Genomic DNA, 22,868 nt, shown 5'->3' on the forward strand with positions numbered 1-22,868 from the left:
CTTGGCTGCCTGCCACCTACATGGGAGACCTGGAAGAAGCTCCTGACTCCTGGATTCTGCCTGGCCCAGCTATGGCCGTTGCTGCCATCTGGGGAGTGAACCAGCCGATGGAAGATCTCTCTCATTCTCTGTCTCTCCCTCTCTCTGTAACTCTGCCTTTCAAATAAATAAAACAAATCTGTATAAAAGTGCAAATACATATGGGGAAAAGTGTTCAGCCATATTAATAATCATGGAAATGTAAAGTAAACTGTTATCAGGTACTGTAACATCTCCACAGACTGAAAACAACCCAAGCTAAGAATTGCCAGTTTGGGTGAAGATGTCAAGCCAAGGGGACTCTGAGAACTGCTACCGGAAGTGTACACTGGTGGACTTTGGAAAACTGTGATCAATCATGAAGTCCGCACTTACGTGGTCCCTAGTGTTAGGAACTCTCCATAAGTATGCAAGTGCCCAAATCTCAACTGCCATCTTCTTACAGAAAGAAATGACCGAAGCGAGAACACTGGCACAGAATGCTAGCTGTTCTAAATGAACCCCAAAAAGCAACTACTAAGTATGGTACAAAACAAAAAACACAACAAACACAAAACCCCAAAATTTATTTACATTCCATTTCATTTACTTTCAAAGGGATAAAAAAGTTGGAAAAACTATATTTATAAAGAAAATAGTCTCATTTTACTTAGCTCCTTTGTATCTCTTTTTTCCTTTTTTTTACAAAAACAACCCAAATTTGACTTATAAAATCATAAAACTATGAGGATCAAAAAAATTTTACAATTCAATCTTCCATCTTTAGCAAAGAGTAAAATTACACCATCCTGGGTAGATGAAAATCTACTCCACTTACAGGTAAACCGTAACTCATGGATATGTCCTAAAAGAACCAGCTTTTAGTAAAATCTGTAATAACATCCAACAGAACCATCACAATGTAAGACACGGAAATTTTCTGTATAACAATGAAAACCGTACGGTACACAGGAGAAATCACAGTTGGCCATTAAGTTGATAGCATCACAGTAACAGTACCCAGTGTCTTTCTTCTTCAAGAACATACAGTATGTCTAAGACTTGCTGACAACAGACACAAGTAACCAGGATATACACACTATCCTTTTATAGACACCATGGAAAACAACAAATAACAAGATGAAAATACCCAGATTTTGTAACAATTACAAACATGTTCATTATACACCTACATACTGTCGCATTTTTTAATTGATTTGTCCATTTTAAAAACAGCATTGACTTTTACAAAAATACTGATAACGGCTCAATTTTTCGAAAGTCAGATCATCTTTCTGTTTCAGGGTCTCTCTTTTCCTTTCGTGCTCCCCCACAGTCCTCCTCCCAAAGCACCCATTCGCTCCGAACAGCAGTGGGCTGGGGCCTCGGCCGCCACACGAGCGTCACATCCGGAAGCTTCTCGTTCTTTGAAACGGCTGGAAAGGCTTTTTCAGCGCCCACATGAGCAGCTGCGGTTTGGGCCTGGATTTTTCAGGAAACAGAAGTGCTTCACTTTCTGGTGTAGGAAATCGTTCTTGGTAGACTTCAGGATAGGATTTCTGAAACTAACAAAAAAAGGCCCAGGAAGTGTCAAAGACATACAAGAAATAAGATTGGGCAGCCAGCTTTGACCTCATGCTTTCTGGTTTTGTTTTATTTTTATTAAATCATTTGTCTCCAGTTTCTATATATTTAATTCATCTGTGTCTTGATCCAACCTTCAAATAAAATTCTTTTAATCCTATTTCTGAAAATTTTCCCCACTGCCCAAGTATAAATAGACTGCTTTAAAAATATTCACAAGTAACTCTGACTTGAAAATATCTTATGTTCTAAGGAGAATTTTGGCCCAGTTACATCTCAGCATCTTCTACTTCTCCAACTTGCCCAAGTAGAAGAGAAAAGAGAACATTCTGGTATATATTACTTTATGAAAAGCTTACAGAGAGGCAATATATTTTTGCTTTGATACTCACCACTGAAATCTCCAACGCGACTGTGAGAAAAATATGAGTAAGAGCCCAGAATTCTAGCGCTTTATATAAACGGTTTGACCTGGAATCCAGCGACATAGGATTCAGTCTTTAAAACAAACCACAGGAGAGGGTATTTCACCCAGCAGGGAAGACACCCACGTCCCACAGCACAGCACTGCAGCTGGAGGCTCGCTCTGGTTCCTGACTCCAGCCGCCTGCGAATGAAAACCCTGGGAGGTGGCAGTGATGACTCAAGTAACTGGGTCCCTGCCACCCTCTTGCGAGAGCTGGATTGAGCTCTCAGCTCCCAGGTCTGGTTGGCCCAGCCCTAGCTGTTCCAGGCATCTAGGGCGTGAACCAGCAGTTAGGAGCTCCAACTGCCTCTCAAATTAAAATGTAACTGACTGTGGGTCAGCCTTTAAGAATGGGCAAAGTAAGACTGTTTTGAACCCCTAAGTGGTATTGCCTAACACAACTGGAACTGAACGCTTTTAGGGGTGACTGAGGAAGGGACTGACTTGACACTGGTGATCTAAAACCCTGGGCTTTTAAACTCCGCTCCCCTACACTGGTGAATGGGCTCTGAGCTGCCTTTCAAAATAATCACAAGAAATCTGGCCTCACTGATAGCCTCACTGCATTTAAAGTAACTGCTCCACAAATTCACATCAAGCCACGTAGCAAACCAGAGGACAAATACTAGAGAACAGCCTGACAAACCAAGAGTTCAACAATGGCCAAAGATCCCTATTGGAGAATACAAATTTGGCAAACTGATGCCAAGCATGTCACTAATGAGCCTCCTGGAACCATGGAACCTATTAAAACACAGAATGAAAAAACCATCAAAACAGGAGGAGGAGGGGAAAAATGAGGTCCGAAGAACATCTGCCCTACCTGCTTCAGCTTTTTCTTCTTCTCTTTGCTGGAGAGTTTGGCATCCGCTATGACTTCCTCCAGCAAGGCTGCCAGTGGTTCCTGAGAGCCGTACGCCCTTTGGTATTCAAATTCCTCTGGACTAATTTGACGGCAAAATGATGGAGCAGATAAAGTGATATCCATATCAGCTCCTGGGTATTTTATCTGAAGCAGAAGGATTCAAAGTAACAAAAAAAAGGTGTGTTGTAAGGTAAAGTATGAAAATCAGTTCAGATCAAATATAGCATATCCCCTAGTAGCAATGCCAGACCATTCGCCAACTTGGGGAAAAGTCTATATCGAAAATAAAAGTATTTCTACAATTTCAAACTAATATCATCTAAAGTCACAGTTTCAAATATAAGATTTTTGCCTTTTTAAACCCCAAAATCCATCTTAATCAACACTTTTGCTCCCCATTTAACAAGATCTGAAATTTTAACACTAAAATCAAACAATTCAAAGCAGTTACAAGGATGGGCATTTAGCCTAACAGTTAAGAAGCTCCTGAGCGCACTCATCTGAGCGCCTAATTTCAAGTCCCAGCCGGAGCTTCTGACTCCAGCTTCCTGCTGATGCAAACCCTGGAAGGAAGCAGGTGATGATGGCTCTGGTGGTTGAGTCCCTGCTATCACATGCAAGACCTGCTATGAGTTCCTGGATCCCAACTACAGCCTGGTCCAGCCTGACTGTTTAGGCATTTGGGGAGTAAACAAGCAGATGGGAGATTGATCTCTCTCAATCTCAATCTCAATCTCCCTCCTTGTCTCCCTCCCTCCCTTTCTCTCTCTCTCCGCATCTCCTCTCCCCATCTTTCAAGAAAATAAGTAAAAACTTAAATAAATTTTTTTAAATTCAAAGCAGTTTCGATGCTGCACACACAGGAGTGAACTCTCCAGGCCCTCCCCACGTGTGCAGCACCTGCTTCTGCCAGCTCTGGGGATAGGCAGAGACTTGCACTTAGCTAAGATGTTTTGTAGACAGAGGAACCACGATCACCTCCATCTTTCACTTGAGAACCAAGTGAGAACAGCAGCCGTGCAGCCACTGCGTGAGCAAACGGGATAAGGGAGAAATGAGAGGCAAAAGGAAAACAAGGCCTAGGAAGAAACAAGCATCCACTAGAAATATTTCATTTCAGAGACCAGAGCCTTTTCACAAATATGGAACCCTACTATTCTCCAGCAGTGAATAAAATCCACTATTACATTTATTTCTTTTGTCCTCAATTTTTTTTTTCAGAAGCAACACCTGAAAATAAATATGTTGCCAAGAGGGGTTACTACATTAAGCACATTCCATACCTCAATGTCAGTTTATCAGATCAGCTAGAGATAATCTAAGACAGACCACGGCCATAAGGGAAAGGGGCCTACATAGGACCCTTTTTTATCTGAAGTAAGAAAGCTAGAAACTAACAGAAAGGGCCAGACCAAAATGCGAGGGCCGGGGAGAGTGACAGGGAAATCCTAGACCAGCACGAAAACACGAGGTACCCAGGACTGATGGATGAATGAGAGGATGCAGAGAGGCCCATGGAGGGCTCATATCAAAAACACTGCCTACACCTCACAATACATCCCAGGGTCAGCCCTGGCACTGCCACAACCTGATTCACTGGAACAGTACAAGCAACACCGCGTTGTCCAAGAAGCACTATTCTAAGTGGCACGAGAGCTGGTGCTGTGGCACAGTGAGTAAAACTGCTGCCTGCCATGCTGAAATCCAATATGAGTCCTGGCTGCTCCTCTTCTGATCCAGCTCTCTGCTAAGGCCTGGGAAAGCAGCAGAAGATGGTCCACGTCCTTGGGCCCGAGTACCTGCACGGGAGATCTGGAAGAAGCTCCTGGCTGCTGAGTCCTGATAGGCTCAGCTCCAATCATTGTGACCTTTGGGGAGTGAACCAGCAGATGGAAGACCTTTTACTCTATCTCCCCCTCTCTCTATAGCTCTGCCTCTCAAATGAATAAATAAAATCTTCAAAAAATAATAAAATAAAAAAATAAAAGTTGCATGAGGTAGGGGCTTAGTAGCCTAGCCAATAAAATAGATCTATATGCCATGAATGCTAAAATGGACAATTGCTCAGCAATTCTGCAGAGTACTTCCAAGACAGAAACAGTAATTGGACAACTGAGTGGTTACTGACATTTTTCAGGGCATATCACAATGCCTCTTCACAAGATCATGTTCAACTGCAGTTACATTAATCATAGCGATCATGGCTCGGCCTTCTGATCTCCAATGGGCTGCCAAGGGTTCCCAGGGCTCAGCTGCTGCACCGCATACCTGCACTATGCCCCTGAGTACATAGAACTGCAAGCATCCAGAGCAGCACAATTATGGCCGTAACATCTCCTCCCTCAAGCTCAATCCAAGTTGGTTTTTTTTTTTCATTTTTACTTTAAGTGTAGATCATAAAAATACGGAGAAAAAAGATTAAACTAAATCATCACTAAGACCACAATTTTCACTCATAAAAGTTATGGCAGCAAAGGTGTGCATGTGTGTTAATAATAATATGCAGAGTAGGCAACAATGCAAAGAAATGGAACGCTTACTTTCTTAAACTACTGACACCAATGTAAATCAAACCAACCAACCTAAAAGGAAACTTGGCAACATGCTATCAATATGTAAAATAGGTTCATGGCCTCTGACCAAGCAATGCTGCTCTTAGGAATTTATCCTCAGAAAATAATCATGGATCAGCCAAAAAGTGTTGAGCTATAAAAATATTTACTGCCATACTGCTTGCAAAGTGGTTTCAAAAAATGAAGGCAATCTAAACATCAGCCAGAAAGGATAATCTAATAAAACTAACTACCCAACAATGGTAGCCACTAGTTGAAGATTTACTATGTGATAAACATTATTGCAAGCATTTATGTGTAGTAAACCACTCAGTCCCCAAAACAATTCTATGAGATAGGTATTAACTATTGTTATTCATGTTTTACAGAAGAGAAAGGTGAAAGATTGGAAAGATGTGGAGATCAGAGATGTTACATAATCCGCCTGGGTCACACAGCTAAAACAGGGCATGCCATGAATTCATACATTGCTTAGCTCAAGAGGCTGTGTTCTTGGACACTCCTTTGTCACTTCAGAATATTTCCTGATGTGAAAAAGTTTTGTCTTTGTATTAGTAAGAGAAAGAAAGTTACAAAAAAGAAAAAGATGAAAAATTTTACTTCTGACTATGAACACATTAGCACAACTCTGATATTTTTTAGTGAGTATTTTCTACATTTCCAGAATGTCTTGGATGTATTAGGTTCACAATTACACAGAATTGACTGACATAACAAAACCAAGTATGAAATCCACACATTTTTCAGTAAGAGCAATACATGCAGCACTTACTATGTTCCAAGACCTGTTTTAAACACTTTGTACATATTAATTCCCTTAAAGTCATAACAAGATGTCCCCAGGGGTCTGACATGCATACATGATTTTCCACTGCTAACTTTACAGGACTGGTAACATCGTCTTCTTTACCTGCACTCTTCGTAGATGAGCCACACGCTCCTCTATAGAGGTCTGCAAAGCCAAGGGGACTTTCAGAATCTCCTGGTAATTGTCCATTAGAAACGTTACCAACCTAGCGGCTAGTAACTCATCCAGGTCCACTTCATCCTTGGAACACAAGATGCAACGGGAAAATGTCTGAACCATCTGAAAAAAGGGAAGCAGATTGGTGAAGACACACAAAGGAGTCTTTGTGCCCACCCTGAACTGGGCAACATCTAATTCTAATTTGCAAAGGGCAAACATGAATAGTCAATGAGAAATGACCCAAGGCACAGGGTGCACACTCTGAAAGACACCTGGCCACACATGTTTATCTGATATGTTGATTTTCTCATCAACTGGGATGAACACAACATGATTCTTCTCTTTAAGAAACTTAGTAGACATATGGCAAGTGATTTTTAAATGCATCCTTTTCCCCCAACCAGAACCCTTTTATTTAAGGTATACAAACTTTATGAATTTCATGAATACAACTTTAGGAACACAGTGATTCTTCCCACCATATTTTTTTTTTTTTGACAGGCAGAGTGGACAGTGAGAGAGAGAGAGACACAGAGAGAAAGGTCTTCCATTGCCATTGGTTCACCCTCCAATGGCCACAATGGCCGGCGCGCTGCGGCCGGCGCACTGCGCTGATGCAAAGGCAGGAGCCAGGTGCTTCTCCTGGTCTCCCATGGGGTGCAGGGCCCAAGCACTTGGGCCATCCTCCACTGCACTCCCTGGCCACAGCAGAGAGCTGGCCTGGAAGAGGGGCAACCGGGACAGAATCCGGTGCTCCGACAGTATAGAACCCGGTGTGCCGACACTGCAAGGCGGAGGATTAGCCTAGTGAGCCGCGGCACAGGCCCTTCCCACCGTATTTGCCCTCCCACCCTTCTTCCTCCTTCCTCTCCTATTCCCATTCTTATTTTTTATGAAGATCTATTTTCAATTAACTTTATACACATACAATTAACTCTATACCAAGTAAAAAGTTCAACAAATAGTATGAAACAAAAACTGTTCCTCAACAGTTGAGACAAGGGATGTTCAAAGTCAGTGTATCTCAAAGGGTCAATTTCACTTCTTCCTTTTAGGTACTCTGTTAGTTACCATAGATCAAGGAGAACATATGCTACTTATCTTTTGGGACTGGCTTATTTTGCTAAGTATAATGTTTTCAAGGTACATCCGTTCTGTTGCAAATAACAGGAGAAAGTCCTTTGCCCACTTCTTTATGGGATTGTTTTGTTGTTGAGTTTCTTGAGCTCTTTATATATTCTGGATATTAATCCTTTATCAGTTGCATAGTTTCTCCTATTCTGTCAGTGTCTCTTCACTTTGCTGAGTGTTTCTTTTGCAGTGCAGAAGCTTTTCAACTGTATGTAATCCCATTTGTCAATTTTGACTTTGACTACCTGAATCTCCGGGGTTTTTGTGAAAAACTCTTTGCCTATGCCAATGTCTTACAGAATTTCCACAATGTTGATATTGTGTTGTGGATTTAGGTCTTTGATCCATTTTGAGTGGATTTTTGTGTAAGGTACAAGTCTTGCTTGATACTTCTGCATGCGGAGATCCAATTCTCCTAGCGTCATTGTTAAAGAGGCTGTCCTTGCTTCAGGAACTGATTTTACCTCCTTTGTCAGTAGTAAGTTGGTTGTACATGCGTGGTTGATTTCTGGAGTTCCTAATCTGTACAACTGGTCTATCCATCTGATCCATCTGTTTTTGTACCAGTACCAGGTTGTTTTGATTATAATTTCCCTGTAGTATATCTTGAAATCTGGTATTGTAATCCTCTGGCTTTGTTTGTGTTGTATAGGATTCCTTTAGCTATTCCGGATTTCCTTTATTTCCATATGAATTTCAGCATCACTTTTTTCTATATCTGAGAAGAATGTCCTGGGTAATTTGACTGGTATCACACTGAAAATGTAAATTGCTTTTGGTACTATGGACATTTTGATGATATTGATTCTTCCAATCCATGAATATGGAAAATTTTTCCATTTTTTTGTATTTTCTTCTCTATTTCTTTCTTTAATGTTTTATAATTATCATAGAGATCTTAGACATCCTTGGTTAAATTTGTTCCAAGGTTTTTAATTTTTTTGTAGCTTCTGTGAATGGACTAATCTTTGAAGTTCTTTCTCAGCCGTGACATTGTCTGTGTATACAAAGGCTGTTGATTTTTGTGTGTTGATTTTATAACCTGCTACTTCACCAAACTCTTCTATGAGTTCCAATAGTCTTTTAGTGGAGTCTTTTGGATCCCCTATATATAGAATCATGTCATCTGCAAATAGTGATAGGTTGACTTCCTGTTTCCCAATTTGTATCCCTTTGATTTCTTTTTCTTGCCTAATGGCTCTGGCTAAAACTTCCAGGACTGTATTGAATAGCAATGGTGATAGTAGGCATTCTTGTCTGGTTCTAGATCTCAATGGGAATGCTTCTAACTTTTCCCCATCCAATAGGATGCTGGTCATGAGTTTGTCATAAATTGCTTGATTGTGTTGAGGAATATTCCATCTGTGCCGAATTTGCTTAATATTTTTATCATGAAAGGATGTTGTATTTTATCAAATGCTTTCTCTGCATCTGTTGAAATCATAATATGAATTTTGTCTTCAATTTGTTAATGTGATGTACAACTTTGATTTACGAATGTTGAACCATCCCTGCATACCAGGGAAAAATCCCACTTGGTCCAGATGAATGATCTTTCTGATGTACTGTCAATCTGATGTACTGTCAACTGGCTAGTATTTTATTGAGAATTTTTGCATCTGTGTTCATCAGGGAAATTGATCTTTAGTTCCCTTTCTCTATTTTATCTTCTTCAGGTTTAGGAATTAAGGTGATGCTGGCTTCATAGAAGGAGTTTGGGAATATTCCTTCCAATTGTTTTCAATAGCTTGAGAAGAATTATAGTTCTTTAAATGTCTGGTAGAATTCAGCAGTGAAGCCATCTGGTCCTCGACTTTTCTTTCCTGAGAGAATCCTTATTACTGATTCAATTTCCGTCCTGGCTGTTGGTCTGCTTACATTTTCTGTGTCTTCATGGCTCAACTTAGGTAGGTTGTATGTGTCCAGGAATCTATTTTTTCTAGGTTTCCAAATTTGTTGGCATATAGCTTGTTGTAATAATTTCTGATGATTCTTTTTTATTTCTGGGGTATCTGCTGTTATATTTCCCTTTTTATCTCTAACATTATTGATTTGGTTCTTCTCCCTCCCCCCCCCCTTTTTTTTTTTGGTATTTCGGTCAATGTTGTATCAATTTTATTTTTTTTTTAAAAACAGCTCTTCATTTCACTGATCTTTTGTATTTGTTTCAATTTTTTTATTTTTCTCTAATTTTAATTATTTCTTTTCTCCTACTAGTTTTGGGTTTCATTTGCTGTTGTTTTCTTAAGTCGTTAAGATGCATTGATATCTCATTTATTTGGTGCCTTTCCAATTTCTTGATGTAGGCACCAATAACTATAAACTCACTTTTTGGGGGGGGGGGGGACAAGCAGAGTTAGTGAGAGAGAGAGAGACAGAGAAAAAGGTCTTCCTTTTTCTGTTGGTTCACCCCCCAAAGTGGCCGCTACAGCCGGCACATTGCGTGAATCCACAGCCAGGAGCCAGGTGCCTCTCCTGGTCTCCCATGCGGGTGCAGGGCCCAAGGACTTGGGCCATCCTCCACTGCCTTCCCGGGCCACAGCAGAGAGCTGGACTGGAAGAGGAGCAACCGGGACAGAATCCGGTGCCCCGACCAGGACTAGAACCCAGGGTGCTGGTGCAGCGGGCAGAGGATTAGCCTAGTGAGCTGCGGCGCCAGCCCAAACTTACTTCTTAACAATGCTTTTGCTATATCCCATAAATTCTGATATACTGTATAGTCATTTTCATTCATTGCCAGAAATTTTTTTACTTCTCTTGATTTCTTCTATGAACAATGGTTCATTCACAAGCATATTGTTTAGTCTCCATGTGTTTGAACAGGATCCAGAGACTCCTGACTTCTTGACATCCAACTTCATTCCATTGTGGTCAGTAAAGATGCACGATATGATTTTGATTTTTTTTTAATTATGAGACATGTTTTATGGCTTAGCATGTAGTCTATCCTAGAGAAAGTTCCATGCACTGGTGAGAACAATGTGTATTCTTCAACTGCAGGATGAAAAGTTCTGTAGATATTTGCAAGGTCCATTCGGGTTATAGTGTTGATTTACTCTGTTGTTTTATTGCTGATTTTCTGTCTGGTTGATCTTTCCTTTCCTGAGAGTGCAGTATTGAAGTCCCCCTTACTGTTGTATTACTGTATTACTTTAGATCCATTAGCATTTTTTTCAAATAGCCAGGCGCCCTGTAATTTGGTGCATATATGTTTATTATAGTCACATCTTCCTGTTGAATTGATCCTTTAATCATTACATAGTGCCCTTCCTTGTCTCTTTTTTTTTGGGGGGGGGGACAGGCAGAGTGGACAGTGAGAGAGAGAGAGACAGAGAGAAAGGTCTTCCTTTGCCGTTGATTCACCTTCCAATGGCCTGCGCACTGCGTTGATCTGAAGGCAGGAGCCAGGTGCTTTTCCTGGTCTCCCATGGGGTGCAGGGCCCAAGCACTTGGGCCATCCTCCACTGCACTCCCTGGCCACAGCAGAGAGCTGGACAGGAAGAGTAGCAACTGGGACAGAGTCCGGCGCCCCAACCGGGACTAGAACCCGGTGTGCCGGCACCACAGGCGGAGGATTAGCCTATTGAGCCGCAGCACCAGCCTCTTTTGTACTTTTACTGGAAGATTTTCTTCTTTTGCCTTCTGTCATAGTGATGACCATGTTTCTGTGTTTCTGTGTGTAGCACACCCTTAAGCATCTTTTGTAAGGTTGGATGAGTGGTGACAAATTCTTTCAATATGTTTGTTATGGAAGATCTTCATTTACAAATGAGAGCTTTGCAGAGTACAGTATTTTGGGTTGACAGTTTTTGTCTCTTAATACTTGGAATATATCTCACCATTATCTTCTAGCCTGTATAGTTTCTGATCAGACAAGTCAGCTATGAGTCAATTTGGAGAGACTCTGAAAGTAATCTCTCGTGCATATTTTATCATCTTTTATGTTTTAGTGTACAGAGTTGACTACAATGTGTCATGGTAAAGTTCTTTTCTGGTCATGTCTGTTAGGAGTTCTATGTGCTTCCTGTACTTGGACGTCCCGTTCTCCAGATTGGGCAAGTTTTCTGAAATTATTTCACTAAAAAGGCCTTCTAACCCATTCTCTTTCCATGCCTTTAGGAACTCCTAAGACCTTTATGTTGGGTCGTTTAACAGAATCCCATAAATCTCCAACACTTTATCAGACTGTAAAATTTCCAGAAATTTGTCTTCTAACTCTGATATTCTTTCTTTGGCTTCAAAGAGTCTGTTTTTAAGGCTTTTCACTACATTTTTTATTTGATTACTGAATTCTTCATTTCTAGTATTTCATTTTGATTTCTCTTTAAAATCTCAATTTCATGAGAAAAATGTTCATTCATGAAATGTATGGATTTCTTTAATTCATGGATTTGCTTCTGATTACTTCTATTTTTTGAATTCCATTTCTGGCATTTCTTTAATCCCTTCATTTTCTCATTCTAATATTGAAGTGCTGTTGTGTTCTTTTGGGGGTGTCACGTTATCATCCTTATTCTTGTTTCTTGAATTTCTGCATTTATTTTTAGGCATTTGTGAGGATACTTTTTTTTCCTTCTGATGACCTTTATCTTTTAAGTATTATTCTGTGGCTTAGTGGAGGGTCTACTCTTTCAGTGAATACCTAGAGGCATGTACTGGGTATGGCCAGAGAGCTCTGTTCAGTGGTCCAGGGTGAGGGCAGTTTTCCAAGGTAACACCCAAATTAGGTGTGGTAAATCTCTCTCTCTCTCTCTTTTTTATCAGAGGGGAAGGTTTGATCAGCTCTGTTGGCATAGTCTCATGCTCACCTCCTCTCCTCTAAGGAGACCAATGCCCCAATGCATGCAATATTCATCTGTGCTGCCCCAAGAACCACACAAAAGATCCATGCAGTCCTCAGTGTGAGCATGGATCATGCAGCAATGATTCTCACCAGTCAGTTAGGGAGCCCTGAGCATGTGGAGCTGCTCACAGTGACTGCCCAGAGTTCTAGCCAAACCCTGTGCCCTGCCACACAGCCACAATGTTTTCACAGTCCCAGCACACAAGGCTCAGTGTCACAAGCACCCAGCCTGCTGTCAGTTTCCTAGCCAGATTCAGGCATCTCCTCTCAGCTGGTTGCTGGGTGCATGGACACAAGCCAGTGCAGCTGTTACATATGTCCAAATGGCACTTGCCTCTCAGCTGGCTACCGGACACCAGTGCCAGGTGGTGAGGGAGAGAGAAAACAACCCTTTTGTTTCCTCTAGGTTGGTAGGTATACTGTCCCTCACAGGGCTCCAAGCCAGACTGACACCAGGCTCTTCCTGCAGCTTTATCACCAATGGCTCCAGCTGCTTCAGTCTGGTCTTACCTCACTCTCTAAACCTGGTGCTGAGGCTCTTGGTTGCTGGGGTCCTGAGTTGTGTGCATCAACACCCTCCACATAGATTCATAGTGTCCCTCTAATTTGCATAGAGTTCCTCTGCAGTTTTCTCCCTATCTGTTCTCTAAGATTGTACTCTCTTCACTTCTCCACAATCTTCCCAAAGGCTAGAACAGTAAGCTCCCTCCTATTCTGCCATCTTGGAATCTGGTACCCTTCTTTATATATGATAAAACACACACACACACACACACACTCTGAAGATTATCATCACCATGATTTGGACCATGTAGCATTCTTTTTTTTTTTTTTTTTTTTGACAGGCAGAGTGGACAGTGAGAGAGAGAAAGACAGAGAGAAACGTCTTCCTTTGCCATTGGTTCACCCTGGTTCACCCTCCAATGGCCGCCGCAGCTGGTGCGCAGCAGCCAGCGCACTGCACTGATCCAAAGGCAGGAGCCAGGTGCTTATCCTGGTTTCCCATGAGGTGCAGGGCCCAAGCACTTGGGCCATCCTCCACTGCACTCCCTGGCCACAGCAAAGAGCTGGCCTGGAAGAGGGGCAACCGGGACAGAATCCGGTGCCCCAACTGGGACTAGAACCCGGTGTGCCGGCACCGCAAGGCGGAGGACTAGCCTGTTGAGCCACGGCGCCGGCCTAACCATGTAGCATTCTTAAGTTCAAAGTTCTTCAAAACCACTTAGCGAAATAACATCTTTATTTCATCATTGATTTAAAAAGAAATACCTGCTAACATTTGTGGCACCTCAATCATTACATCTTTTCCTAGTTAACTTGTTTTCTCCGGGCTTACAAATTTACATTTGACAAACATATTTGAACAAAGCCAGGGAACTTTGGGAAAAAGTCGAGCAATGAGACTCTATTTACAGTAACCAGAAATACAAAACATACTATGTAACGTGATTTCCACGGATGCATCTTAAGTACTCCATTCTCAATACTATCCTTTGGATAACCATTTCCTTCCTTTTTATACTTTCCTGAAGACAATCTTACTTCAAAGCCTATGAATACAAAATCATACCTTTCATCGATACATCACAAATAATGGTTATCTTGAATCGCATTTTTAAAAATTTCTTTTATTTAAAGATTTATTTATCTGAAAGGCAGAGATAACAAGAAAGGGAGAGGCAGAAAGAGAGAGATCTTCCATCCACTGGCCTACTCCCCAAATGTCCACAACGACTGCAGCTGGGCCAGGCCAAAGCAGGAGCCAGGGGCTTCTCCCTCCAGGTCTCCCATGTGCATGCGGGCCCCAAGCACTTGGGCCATCTTCCACTGTTTTCCCAGGCCATAAGCATAGAGCTGGATAGGAAGTAGAGCAGCCGGGACTCAAACCGACGCTCATATGGGATGCTGACACTGCATGTGGAGGCTTAACCTTCTATGCCACAGCACTGGCTCCTCACTCACACTTCTATGTTCAGAGACACATGCAGGCAGAGATCTTTTGCCTGGAGACCATGGATCCCGGGGGAACTGTGAACGCCTTGAAACTGTATGCGGTAAAACATAACTCCTTATGGGGAACGTAGGCAAAGTTTTCTTCAGCTTTTCAGAGGTCTGTTAGTGCCCATCCACCCATTCTCCTACAAAGGACGTGACAAATCCCTGAGTGCTCCTCCATCCTGCTCCATGTTCTTGGAGACAGCCCAGGGAAGGCCCTACAGAGTCCTTCTGGTGTATTAGAATATGGGGAGGACCCATATTTCACGGAAGAACGAATTTTGCCAAGATTTCTGGTACAAACTTCCAGTCGGACAGAAGTTTTAGAGATGCACAGCACAGCATGGTAGCAAGTTAATAGTGATGTAGATTTCAAAACTGCTTAAAGAGTACATTTTAACTATTTCACCACCAAAAGTAATCATCAGGTGAGGTGATGGGCATGTTAACTTGATTTAATCTTCCTACAATATACTCATGTCAAAACACCACATTACAGACAATAAATATAATTATTTTTCAATCAAAAAATAAGTGCTAAAGAAAACACAGATGCTGGTGTTACAAGGTACAATTCAAAAATAGCATGTGTTTATAAAGTGAAACTGAGAAAACCTGAAGAAAGCTCCTCACCCACGGAGCTTTAGCCCTTATTAGGGGATACATGTTTTCTCACCTCCCAGCCTGTGTCAGCCAACTATGGATGTCACTTCTGCTCTTTAATCCATTATGTAAGCTGCCATCTCTCTTACTGGTATAACAAAGGCTTTGCAAGCTTTCTGTCCTGGCACTGGAGAGGCTGGCGCTTTCATAATAAACCACTTAACCTTGCTATCCATCATCTGTTCTCTCTGTGTTGACAGTCGGTTATCAAGTTAAAAAGTAGTTACACCAGAGGCAGCGCAGATGATTACACTGTTTCGGTGTATACTTTCACTTGTGCTCCATAACAAAACAGCAGACTGGAGGTCACCCAGCCATGGCTCGTGAAGTAAGCCTGCCTCGCACCTCCCTCTGGCCTCCCAAACTAGTGAACTTCACGCAGCTGGATCTCATTGCAAAAACTCAAGCCACATTAGACGTGGAGAATCAACCCACCAGCGTTCTCGTGCCAAAGCCGTCACACAGGGGTGGCATCTCTTTGTTGAGACAGATCCTGGCCATCATCCTCATCAACAGCTGTAACTTCCTCCTGTTCTCAGGAGGCAGAAGGAGGCAGCAAATCTGAAATGCTTCAACTGCCAGCTGCTCTCTCTGCAGCAAGCCTGATGAAGACAAAAAGTTTTATCATTTAAGACCTATAGACCTTCTAACTCTGTTCACATTTTTATGAAATTACTAAAAATCACATAAAATATTTTCACAACTCTTGTCCCCCATCTGACTACAGATGCACTGTCACTCACAAATCAGCACAGGAAACAAAACCATCCCACCCACAAGGCAGACACAACCACATTTTCCCTGTCCTCTTTCCCACTGAGCCAGAGGCAGCAGGCAGACACTGACCTCACCCTCAGCACTCACATTGCTGACTGGTTCAGGACAGTCTGAGCAAGAGCTGCCCACAGTCCCTGCCCTGAATTCTTGCCTTGTGTTATCCCCTATCCCACCCTCACCCCACCCGCAGACCAGCATGGCCACCCTCTTGAGTGACTCACAAATCAAGTTACAGGACCAACACTCCCATAGTCAGCCCTCTGCCAAACGGCTCCACTTATTTCTAAATAACGCCTGTCAAATAACCCTTCATTCCACCTGGGCTTTTTCTGGCAGTTAAGTGTGCTGATCTAACCAGGCTATATGGCATCACCCGTACCTAAGGTATGGTTTTGCTAGCATTAGTGTATTCTAATATTTTGCTCTTTGCAACCATTTTTGTCCCTGGACACACTCACATGGTGAAACTGCTTCCATCATTTATTTGTTCTATACCCAACCTTTTCAAGTTCCCACTAGTCTTAGAGTTGGAGGCAAAACTGTCTTTGACATTGAGAAACGAGACAGGTGCTGCAAGACACATCTACAAAAGGCAGCTCAGAGGAACTCCATGTCACCCAGTGACTGCAGCCTAGCTTTGAGGGTGAGGGCTTGGTAAAAGTGACATCGACAGGCCAACATAGAAGTAGCCTGAGATGGCCTTGAAAGCCGGCCTCAGGCGCTTCGGTTTGATTGCAAAGGGAATGAATCTGTGTGGGAGGGAAAGGGAGAGTTTACATACAAGTCCCCTATTCAGGAAATGCTGCTAATGATGCCTATCACCACCACCATCATCATCGATGTAGACAGCTTTCAATTTTCCATAGTCAAGTCCATGGAAAGAAAAGCAGCTCATGGCCATATTTTAATTTATCATTTTATTTACTCAACAAATAAGTATTAAGGCCTGCCTACTGCAAGAACTATTTTAGGAAGGAACTATAGTGGGGAATAAAACAAAATCCCTAGGGGGCCAGTGTCCTGGCGGAGCAGGTAAAGCCATCACCTGTAATTCGAGTTTCCCATATGGGTGCTGGTCTGTGTCCTGGTGTTCCATTTCCAATCCAGCTCCCTGATAATTGCCTGGGAAAAGCAGCAGAGGATGGCCCCAGTACTTGAGCTCTTGTACTCATGTGGGAGACCCTGATGAAGCTCCTCACTGCTGGTTTCTGAAATCTGGGGAGTGAACCAGCGGATGGAAGATATTCCTGTCTTTCTGTCACTCCTCCTCACTGTAATTCTGCTTTTCAAATAAATAAATAAATCTTTAAAAAATTTGATCTCATCTACCTTCCAGCAGATAATATTAATAAAAAATACAGAAATGAGATATCAGAAAGAAAGATGCTTCTGAGAAAAATAAGGCAGAAAGGAGCTGAGAAATGAGTGGGTATACTCAGAACATGCTTCTAGCATTTCAGGAAAGACTTCTCTCGAAGGAGGTGCCATCGAGCTGAAATCTGAAGGAAGAGTAAGGCAAGGAAACGTGGGAGAGACCAACTTTCAAGAGAAAGGAAACATCAGGAACAAAGATGTGGAAGACATGGGAGCACACTTGGAGTGTTTGAGAAACAGTGGTGTGAAGAAAGAAGAGCGAGCATGCAAAAGACAGGAATGAGGAGAGAGAGGGAACAGAGAATATTTTGTATTTCAGATTAAGCATGCAAAACTGGAAAAATCTATTTTGTTTTGTTTTATTTTATTTGAAGAAAGAGAGAAAGAGAGGCAAGCACTGCGGCTCACTAGGCTAATCCTCCACCTGCGGTGCCGGCACCCCAGGTTCTAGTCCTGGTCGGGGCACCAGATTCTGTCCCGGTTGCTCCTCTTCCAGTCTAGCTCTCTGCTGTGGCCCAGGAGTGCAGTGGAGGATGTCCTAAGTCCTTGGGCCCTGCACCCCATGGGAGACCAGGATAAGCACCTGGCTCCTGGCTTCAGATCTGCACAATGCGCCGGCCGTAGTGGCCACTTGTGGGGTGAACCAACAGAAAAAGGAAGACCTTTCTCTCTGTCTCTCTCACTGTCTAACTCTGCTTGTCAAAAAAAAAAAAAAAAGAAGAAGAAGAAGAAGAAGAGGAAAGAAAGAAAAAGAGAAAGAAAGAGAGAAAGAGAGAAAGAGAGAAAGAAAGGAAGAAAGAGAAAGAGAGAGAGAGAGAGAGAAAGAGAGAAAGAGAGAAAGAGAGAAAGAAAGAGAGAAAGAAAGAGAGAAAGAAAGAGAGAAAGAAAGAGAGAAAGAAAGAGAGAAAGAAAGAGAGAAAGAAAGAGAGAAAGAAAGAAAGAAAGAAAGAAAGAAAGAAAGAAAGAAAGAAAGAAAGAAAGAAAGAAAGAAAGAAAGAAACAGAGAAAGAGATCTTCTATCTCTTCTACCTGCTGGGTTCACTCCCTCAAATACCTGTAACAGTGGAGGCTGGCCTGGAGCCAACCTCTCCCATAGGGGTGGCAGAGACCCAGGAAGTTGAGCCATCCCCTGTTACCTCCCAGGGTGCACAAGAGCAGAAGGCTGGGTAGGAGGCAGAGCAGCCAGGACTCAAACCAGGCTTGCGGACATCCCAAGCAGCAACTCTGCTAGAACGGTACCGCTCCACAACTGGTAAAACATATGTAAAAATCCCCAAATCTAAAACATACCAAATCTGAATCCTTCGGATCCCAAGCACTTCAGATAAGAGATATTCAACCTACACTATGTTAAAGCATTAAAACTATCATCAAGGAAAAACAATATAAATTAGAGACAAATTTGGCTAGATTTTCCTTAAAACCTTGTTAGAGAAACTATTCACTGATACACAGAACCAAATTTGGCTCTGGGCCTCCATAAAGAGAGAACAAGCAAAATCCCACAATGCTCCAACATAGCTGAATGAGTGGGTCATAAGTTATTGAAGTCTTCCCTCTTACGTGCTAATTGTCTATAAATAGTTTCATAATCACATTAGAGCATGAAAGAGAAGACCAACACATGTAAATATCCACATAATCCTTTAGTAACTTCACTGTGCATAACGCAGAAAGCTTCTATCGTGATTATTACCCTGCGGGTCACTGGGAGATTTTCATGCCTGCAGTATTATTATGTGGAAAAAGGTGGTCTGGCGTTCTGGCACCAGGAAGTTCTGAAACAAGTCACACATTGTGGGGAGCAACTGAGACTAGACTAAGTTACTGGAATTAAGACTTATTCTATGCATCTGCTCTCCCACAATATGGCGCTGAGAGAGAGACCAAACAACTTCCACGCAGCTGCCTCTCGCCAATTTGACTGATGAGTTGCAGGAGCTGATCCTGCTCCTGATTGGAGGAGAGCAGCGTGCTCGGCGTGTGGGTAGCAGAGTTGGGATTGGTGGAAGAGGACTATAAAGGAGGAGAGAGACAACATGCACAGGGAACATCTGAAGGAACACTTGAGCAGCCCCCAAGAGAGCCGGCCAGCGGTGTGCCGCTCCTCCGTGGAAGCGGGGAAAGCGGCAGGGGGAGCCGCCCCTCCATGGAGGGGAGGAAAGGACCAGCAGCAAACCCGGGAAGGGCCAAGCAGACAAAAGAACAGCGCAGGGTCCTGTGTCGTTCCTCCGCGAATAGGGGAGCAACACACATGCCGTGACTTTTCAGCTGAAAGCCTGGGGATGTCTTTGTCAGCATCAATGAGAGAAGTACCACAGCAGTTGTCAGCCACTCAATAGCCGGCCCTTGTAGGCCTAAAGATCACGGACGTCAGCACAATTCCCTAAAATACATATATGTGTCATGTATCTACATACAAAGGGTCATTGTTTTGTTTCATTTGTTTCACTCTTTATTAAGTGTAGTATTAAGCCCTTGACTGTAATGTAAATTAAAAATGTTATCTCAAAAACTGAAAAAAAAAAAGTTTGTTTGCCTTGTTCTTCAATCATGTTGCCCATTGAGAATCCACTGTGGCAAAACTGTTGCCAAGTTCAGTCAGGATTTAGAATCTGGGACATCTGCTCTGCTCTGTGACTGTGTGGAAGACTCTTGGGCAGGCTGGCACAGCAGCTAAGATTGTCTGGAGCCAGAAACCCCTGGGTTCATATACAAACTCTATAACTTAACCAACCTTTGACATTTAAGCCCTAACCTCAGCTTCTGTATAAGCAGAAAATTAGAATCATAAGAATTAAATGAGATGACACATCATAATGCTCACAACGGAGTAAAGGACTAAATAAGTTAACAGGTATCAGTGCTCTCAGAGTTATACTAATAAAAAGCATTACTCAGGCAGTTTTCATTTTAGGCAAAAGCGCTACACTGAATAAGCTTTCACCTACTAACTCATAAGGTAACTCCTTGGCTGAACACAAGATTTCAAGGACAACACATAATTGCTGGCTTATTTTTACTTCTTAAATACAATGAATCCAAACAGATGAAAAATCCACTAGGGAAAATAGGAAAGAAGTTATGCAATGCCCATAAACTGCAAACTAAGAAACAGTGACTTTCCCTATTTGATATCAAGATCTGTTATAAAGCTATAGTAATTAAACAGTACAATGCTACCACAGGGATAAACAAAATCAATGGGACAAAGCACACAGACTAGAAACAGGCTGAAGCCTGAATGTCACCAAAATTCAGCAAGAATTTTTTTTTTTAAATTTCTGGAATAATTTGGTAACATTTCAGAAAAATTAAATGAAAATTTCTTACCTTATAAAAAATTCTGTTTTTAATCAAATGGAACAATATGGACCAGATTAAATCTCCCTTCAAAAGCAATTAGAAAACTGGAAAAATTTTTTCCAACAGACATGGGACAACAGCATAGGACTATAACCCCTGAGGAAGACCACAAAACAATGAGCACAGAGATCAAATTTTGCCTGGAGACACATTCCAACGGACAGAACAGAGAGAGGGCCTCCAGTAGAGCATGGACGCCTGTCTGAGCGGAGACAAAGACCAGAGTTCAGGGAGGCTGACGAGGCTAAACCTTGCAAAGCAGAGTTCTAGGAGGAGGGAACCATGCAAAACCTCAGTTCCACAAATAAACCTGCACAGGATTCCTCTTAGACTCTGAGAAATACTGAAATATGTAAACACATGGAGAAGGCAAAAATGACTTACACAGACAACCACCAGTGAGTTCCTCGCTGAGTAGACCCCGAGCTCACGTACAGACAGGAGAATCCTGCTGATGGCTGAGTACCTTCAGGAGAATGCCCAGAGGGGCCATGCTTCAGTACAGAACTAACCTATCCCCTCAATAAAAGCTAATCTAGGGGCCAGCACTGGTGAGTAGAGGCTGAGGCCCCCACCATGTAGTGCCAGCATCCCATATGGGCACCAGTTCGAGCCTCAGCTGCTCCAGTTCCAATCCAGCTCCCTGCTATGGCCTGTAAAGCAGCAGAAGATGGCCTAAGTCCTTGGGCCCCTGCACCCACATGGGAGACTTGGAAGAAGCTCCAGGTTTCTGGCTTCAGATTGGCCCAGCTCCGGCCATTGCAGCCATTTGGGAAGTGAGCCAGCAGATGGAAGACCTCTCTCTTTTTCTCTGCCTCTGCCCCCGGTAACTCTGCCTTTCAAATAAATAAATGAATTTTTAAGAAAAAAATGTTAATCTAATCCTCCCTAAGAAATACTTTAAAAATAAGACAAACAGGCAAACAGAAACTCAAATAAATTAATTGCCACTCAGAACACAGTTCAATTCTTTAAAGGAAGAAAACAAAATCCAGGCACTTGACAATGGAAAATTCAGTATTCAATATACAAGCCAAGAAGCTGTAAAATGTGACCAATATACCACAGAAAATTCAATACAACATCAATAGAAACATCCCAGAAATCACAAAGATAAAGAAATCAGCACAATGCGGTATACTGCAAAAATATATTCTAAGTATGTTCACATCTTCAAAAGAAGCATGAACAGTGAGGAGAGAAACGGGAGCCATAAGAGAACCAAAATGTCTAATGTTAAATCTGGATGAAGCACTCATCATGTGAGAACCACAGCAGACTAAACATCATAAGAAGAAAAGATCAGAAAACTTGACCACACAGTAAAAGGAGAAAAAATGGATACAGCTGCAACCAACTGAGGGAAAATTTCCAGAGATCTAACATACATGTAATTATAAATGGGTAAAAAGGAACAGAAAAAAATATTTGAGAAAAGGCGGTGGGGGGAGGGGGTAGTTCCTGGACTTGATCAACCTATAAAGCAACAGATCTTAGAAAGCCAATGAATCTAAGCACAACACAAAGGAAACTACAGAAGAACACATTAGAATCAAATTCCTAAAAATCAGTGATAGAAAGTCTCAAATGTAATAAAACATTAAATGACACGTCTATAGGGGTGGTGTAGTGGCACATCAGTTAAGACGTGACTTGGGATGTCCATGTCCCATATTCGAGTGCCTACTCACAGCCCAGGCTCGATTCTAATCCCAGCTCCTCCTAATGTACAGCATGGGATGAAGCAGGTGATGGCTCAGTCCCTGGGTACCTGCCACCCATGTGGAAGACACTGGCTGAGTTCCATGCTCCTGGCTTTGGGCTGGCCCAGTTCCAGTTGTTGCAAGCATTTGAAAAATAAACCAGTAGATAGAAGATGTCTCAATGTATCTCTCTACCTCTCTTCTCTCTCACTGCCTTTCAAATATACAAAAATAAACACTTTTAAAAGAAATTGAGGAACAAAAATTAAAATTAATACAGATTTTGGCCGGCACCGTGGCTCACTAGGCTAATCCTCCGCCTTGCAGCGCCGGCACACCAGGTTCTAGTCCCGGTCGGGTGCCAAATTCTGTCCCGGTTGTCCCTCTTCCAGGCCAGCTCTCTGCTGTGGCCAGGGAGTGCAGTGGAGGATGGCCCGAGTGCTTGGGCCCTGCACCCCATGGGAGACCAAGAGAAGCACCTGGCTCCTGCCATCAGATCAGTGCGGTGCGCCAGGCCGCAGCACGCCGGATGCGGCGGCCATT

At 42.5% G+C, this 22,868-nt stretch overlaps 1 protein-coding gene across 3 annotated transcripts in view; it reads right to left on the reverse strand.

The window, feature by feature from the left end:
• Positions 1-588: 588 nt before the first annotated feature.
• DEPDC1B (DEP domain containing 1B) overlaps positions 589-22,868 on the reverse strand; it is a 118,014-nt gene continuing 95,734 nt past the window's right edge. For all 3 annotated transcript variants that reach the window (XM_089313199.1, XM_089313200.1, XM_070056735.2), the window contains 4 exons: positions 15,541-15,707; positions 6,417-6,593; positions 2,892-3,077; positions 589-1,583 (listed from right to left, as the gene is read on the reverse strand). In XM_089313199.1, coding sequence (XP_089169325.1) covers positions 1,422-1,583; positions 2,892-3,077; positions 6,417-6,593; positions 15,541-15,707 — 692 coding nt within the window. In that variant the 3' untranslated portion in view covers positions 589-1,421. The remainder of the gene's footprint in view (positions 1,584-2,891; positions 3,078-6,416; positions 6,594-15,540; positions 15,708-22,868) is intronic.

Source organism: Oryctolagus cuniculus, chromosome 14 (genome assembly GCF_051225735.1).
Source record: "Oryctolagus cuniculus isolate XC-2025 breed Fujian yellow rabbit chromosome 14, ASM5122573v1, whole genome shotgun sequence".
NCBI classification, from domain to species: domain Eukaryota; kingdom Metazoa; phylum Chordata; class Mammalia; order Lagomorpha; family Leporidae; genus Oryctolagus; species Oryctolagus cuniculus.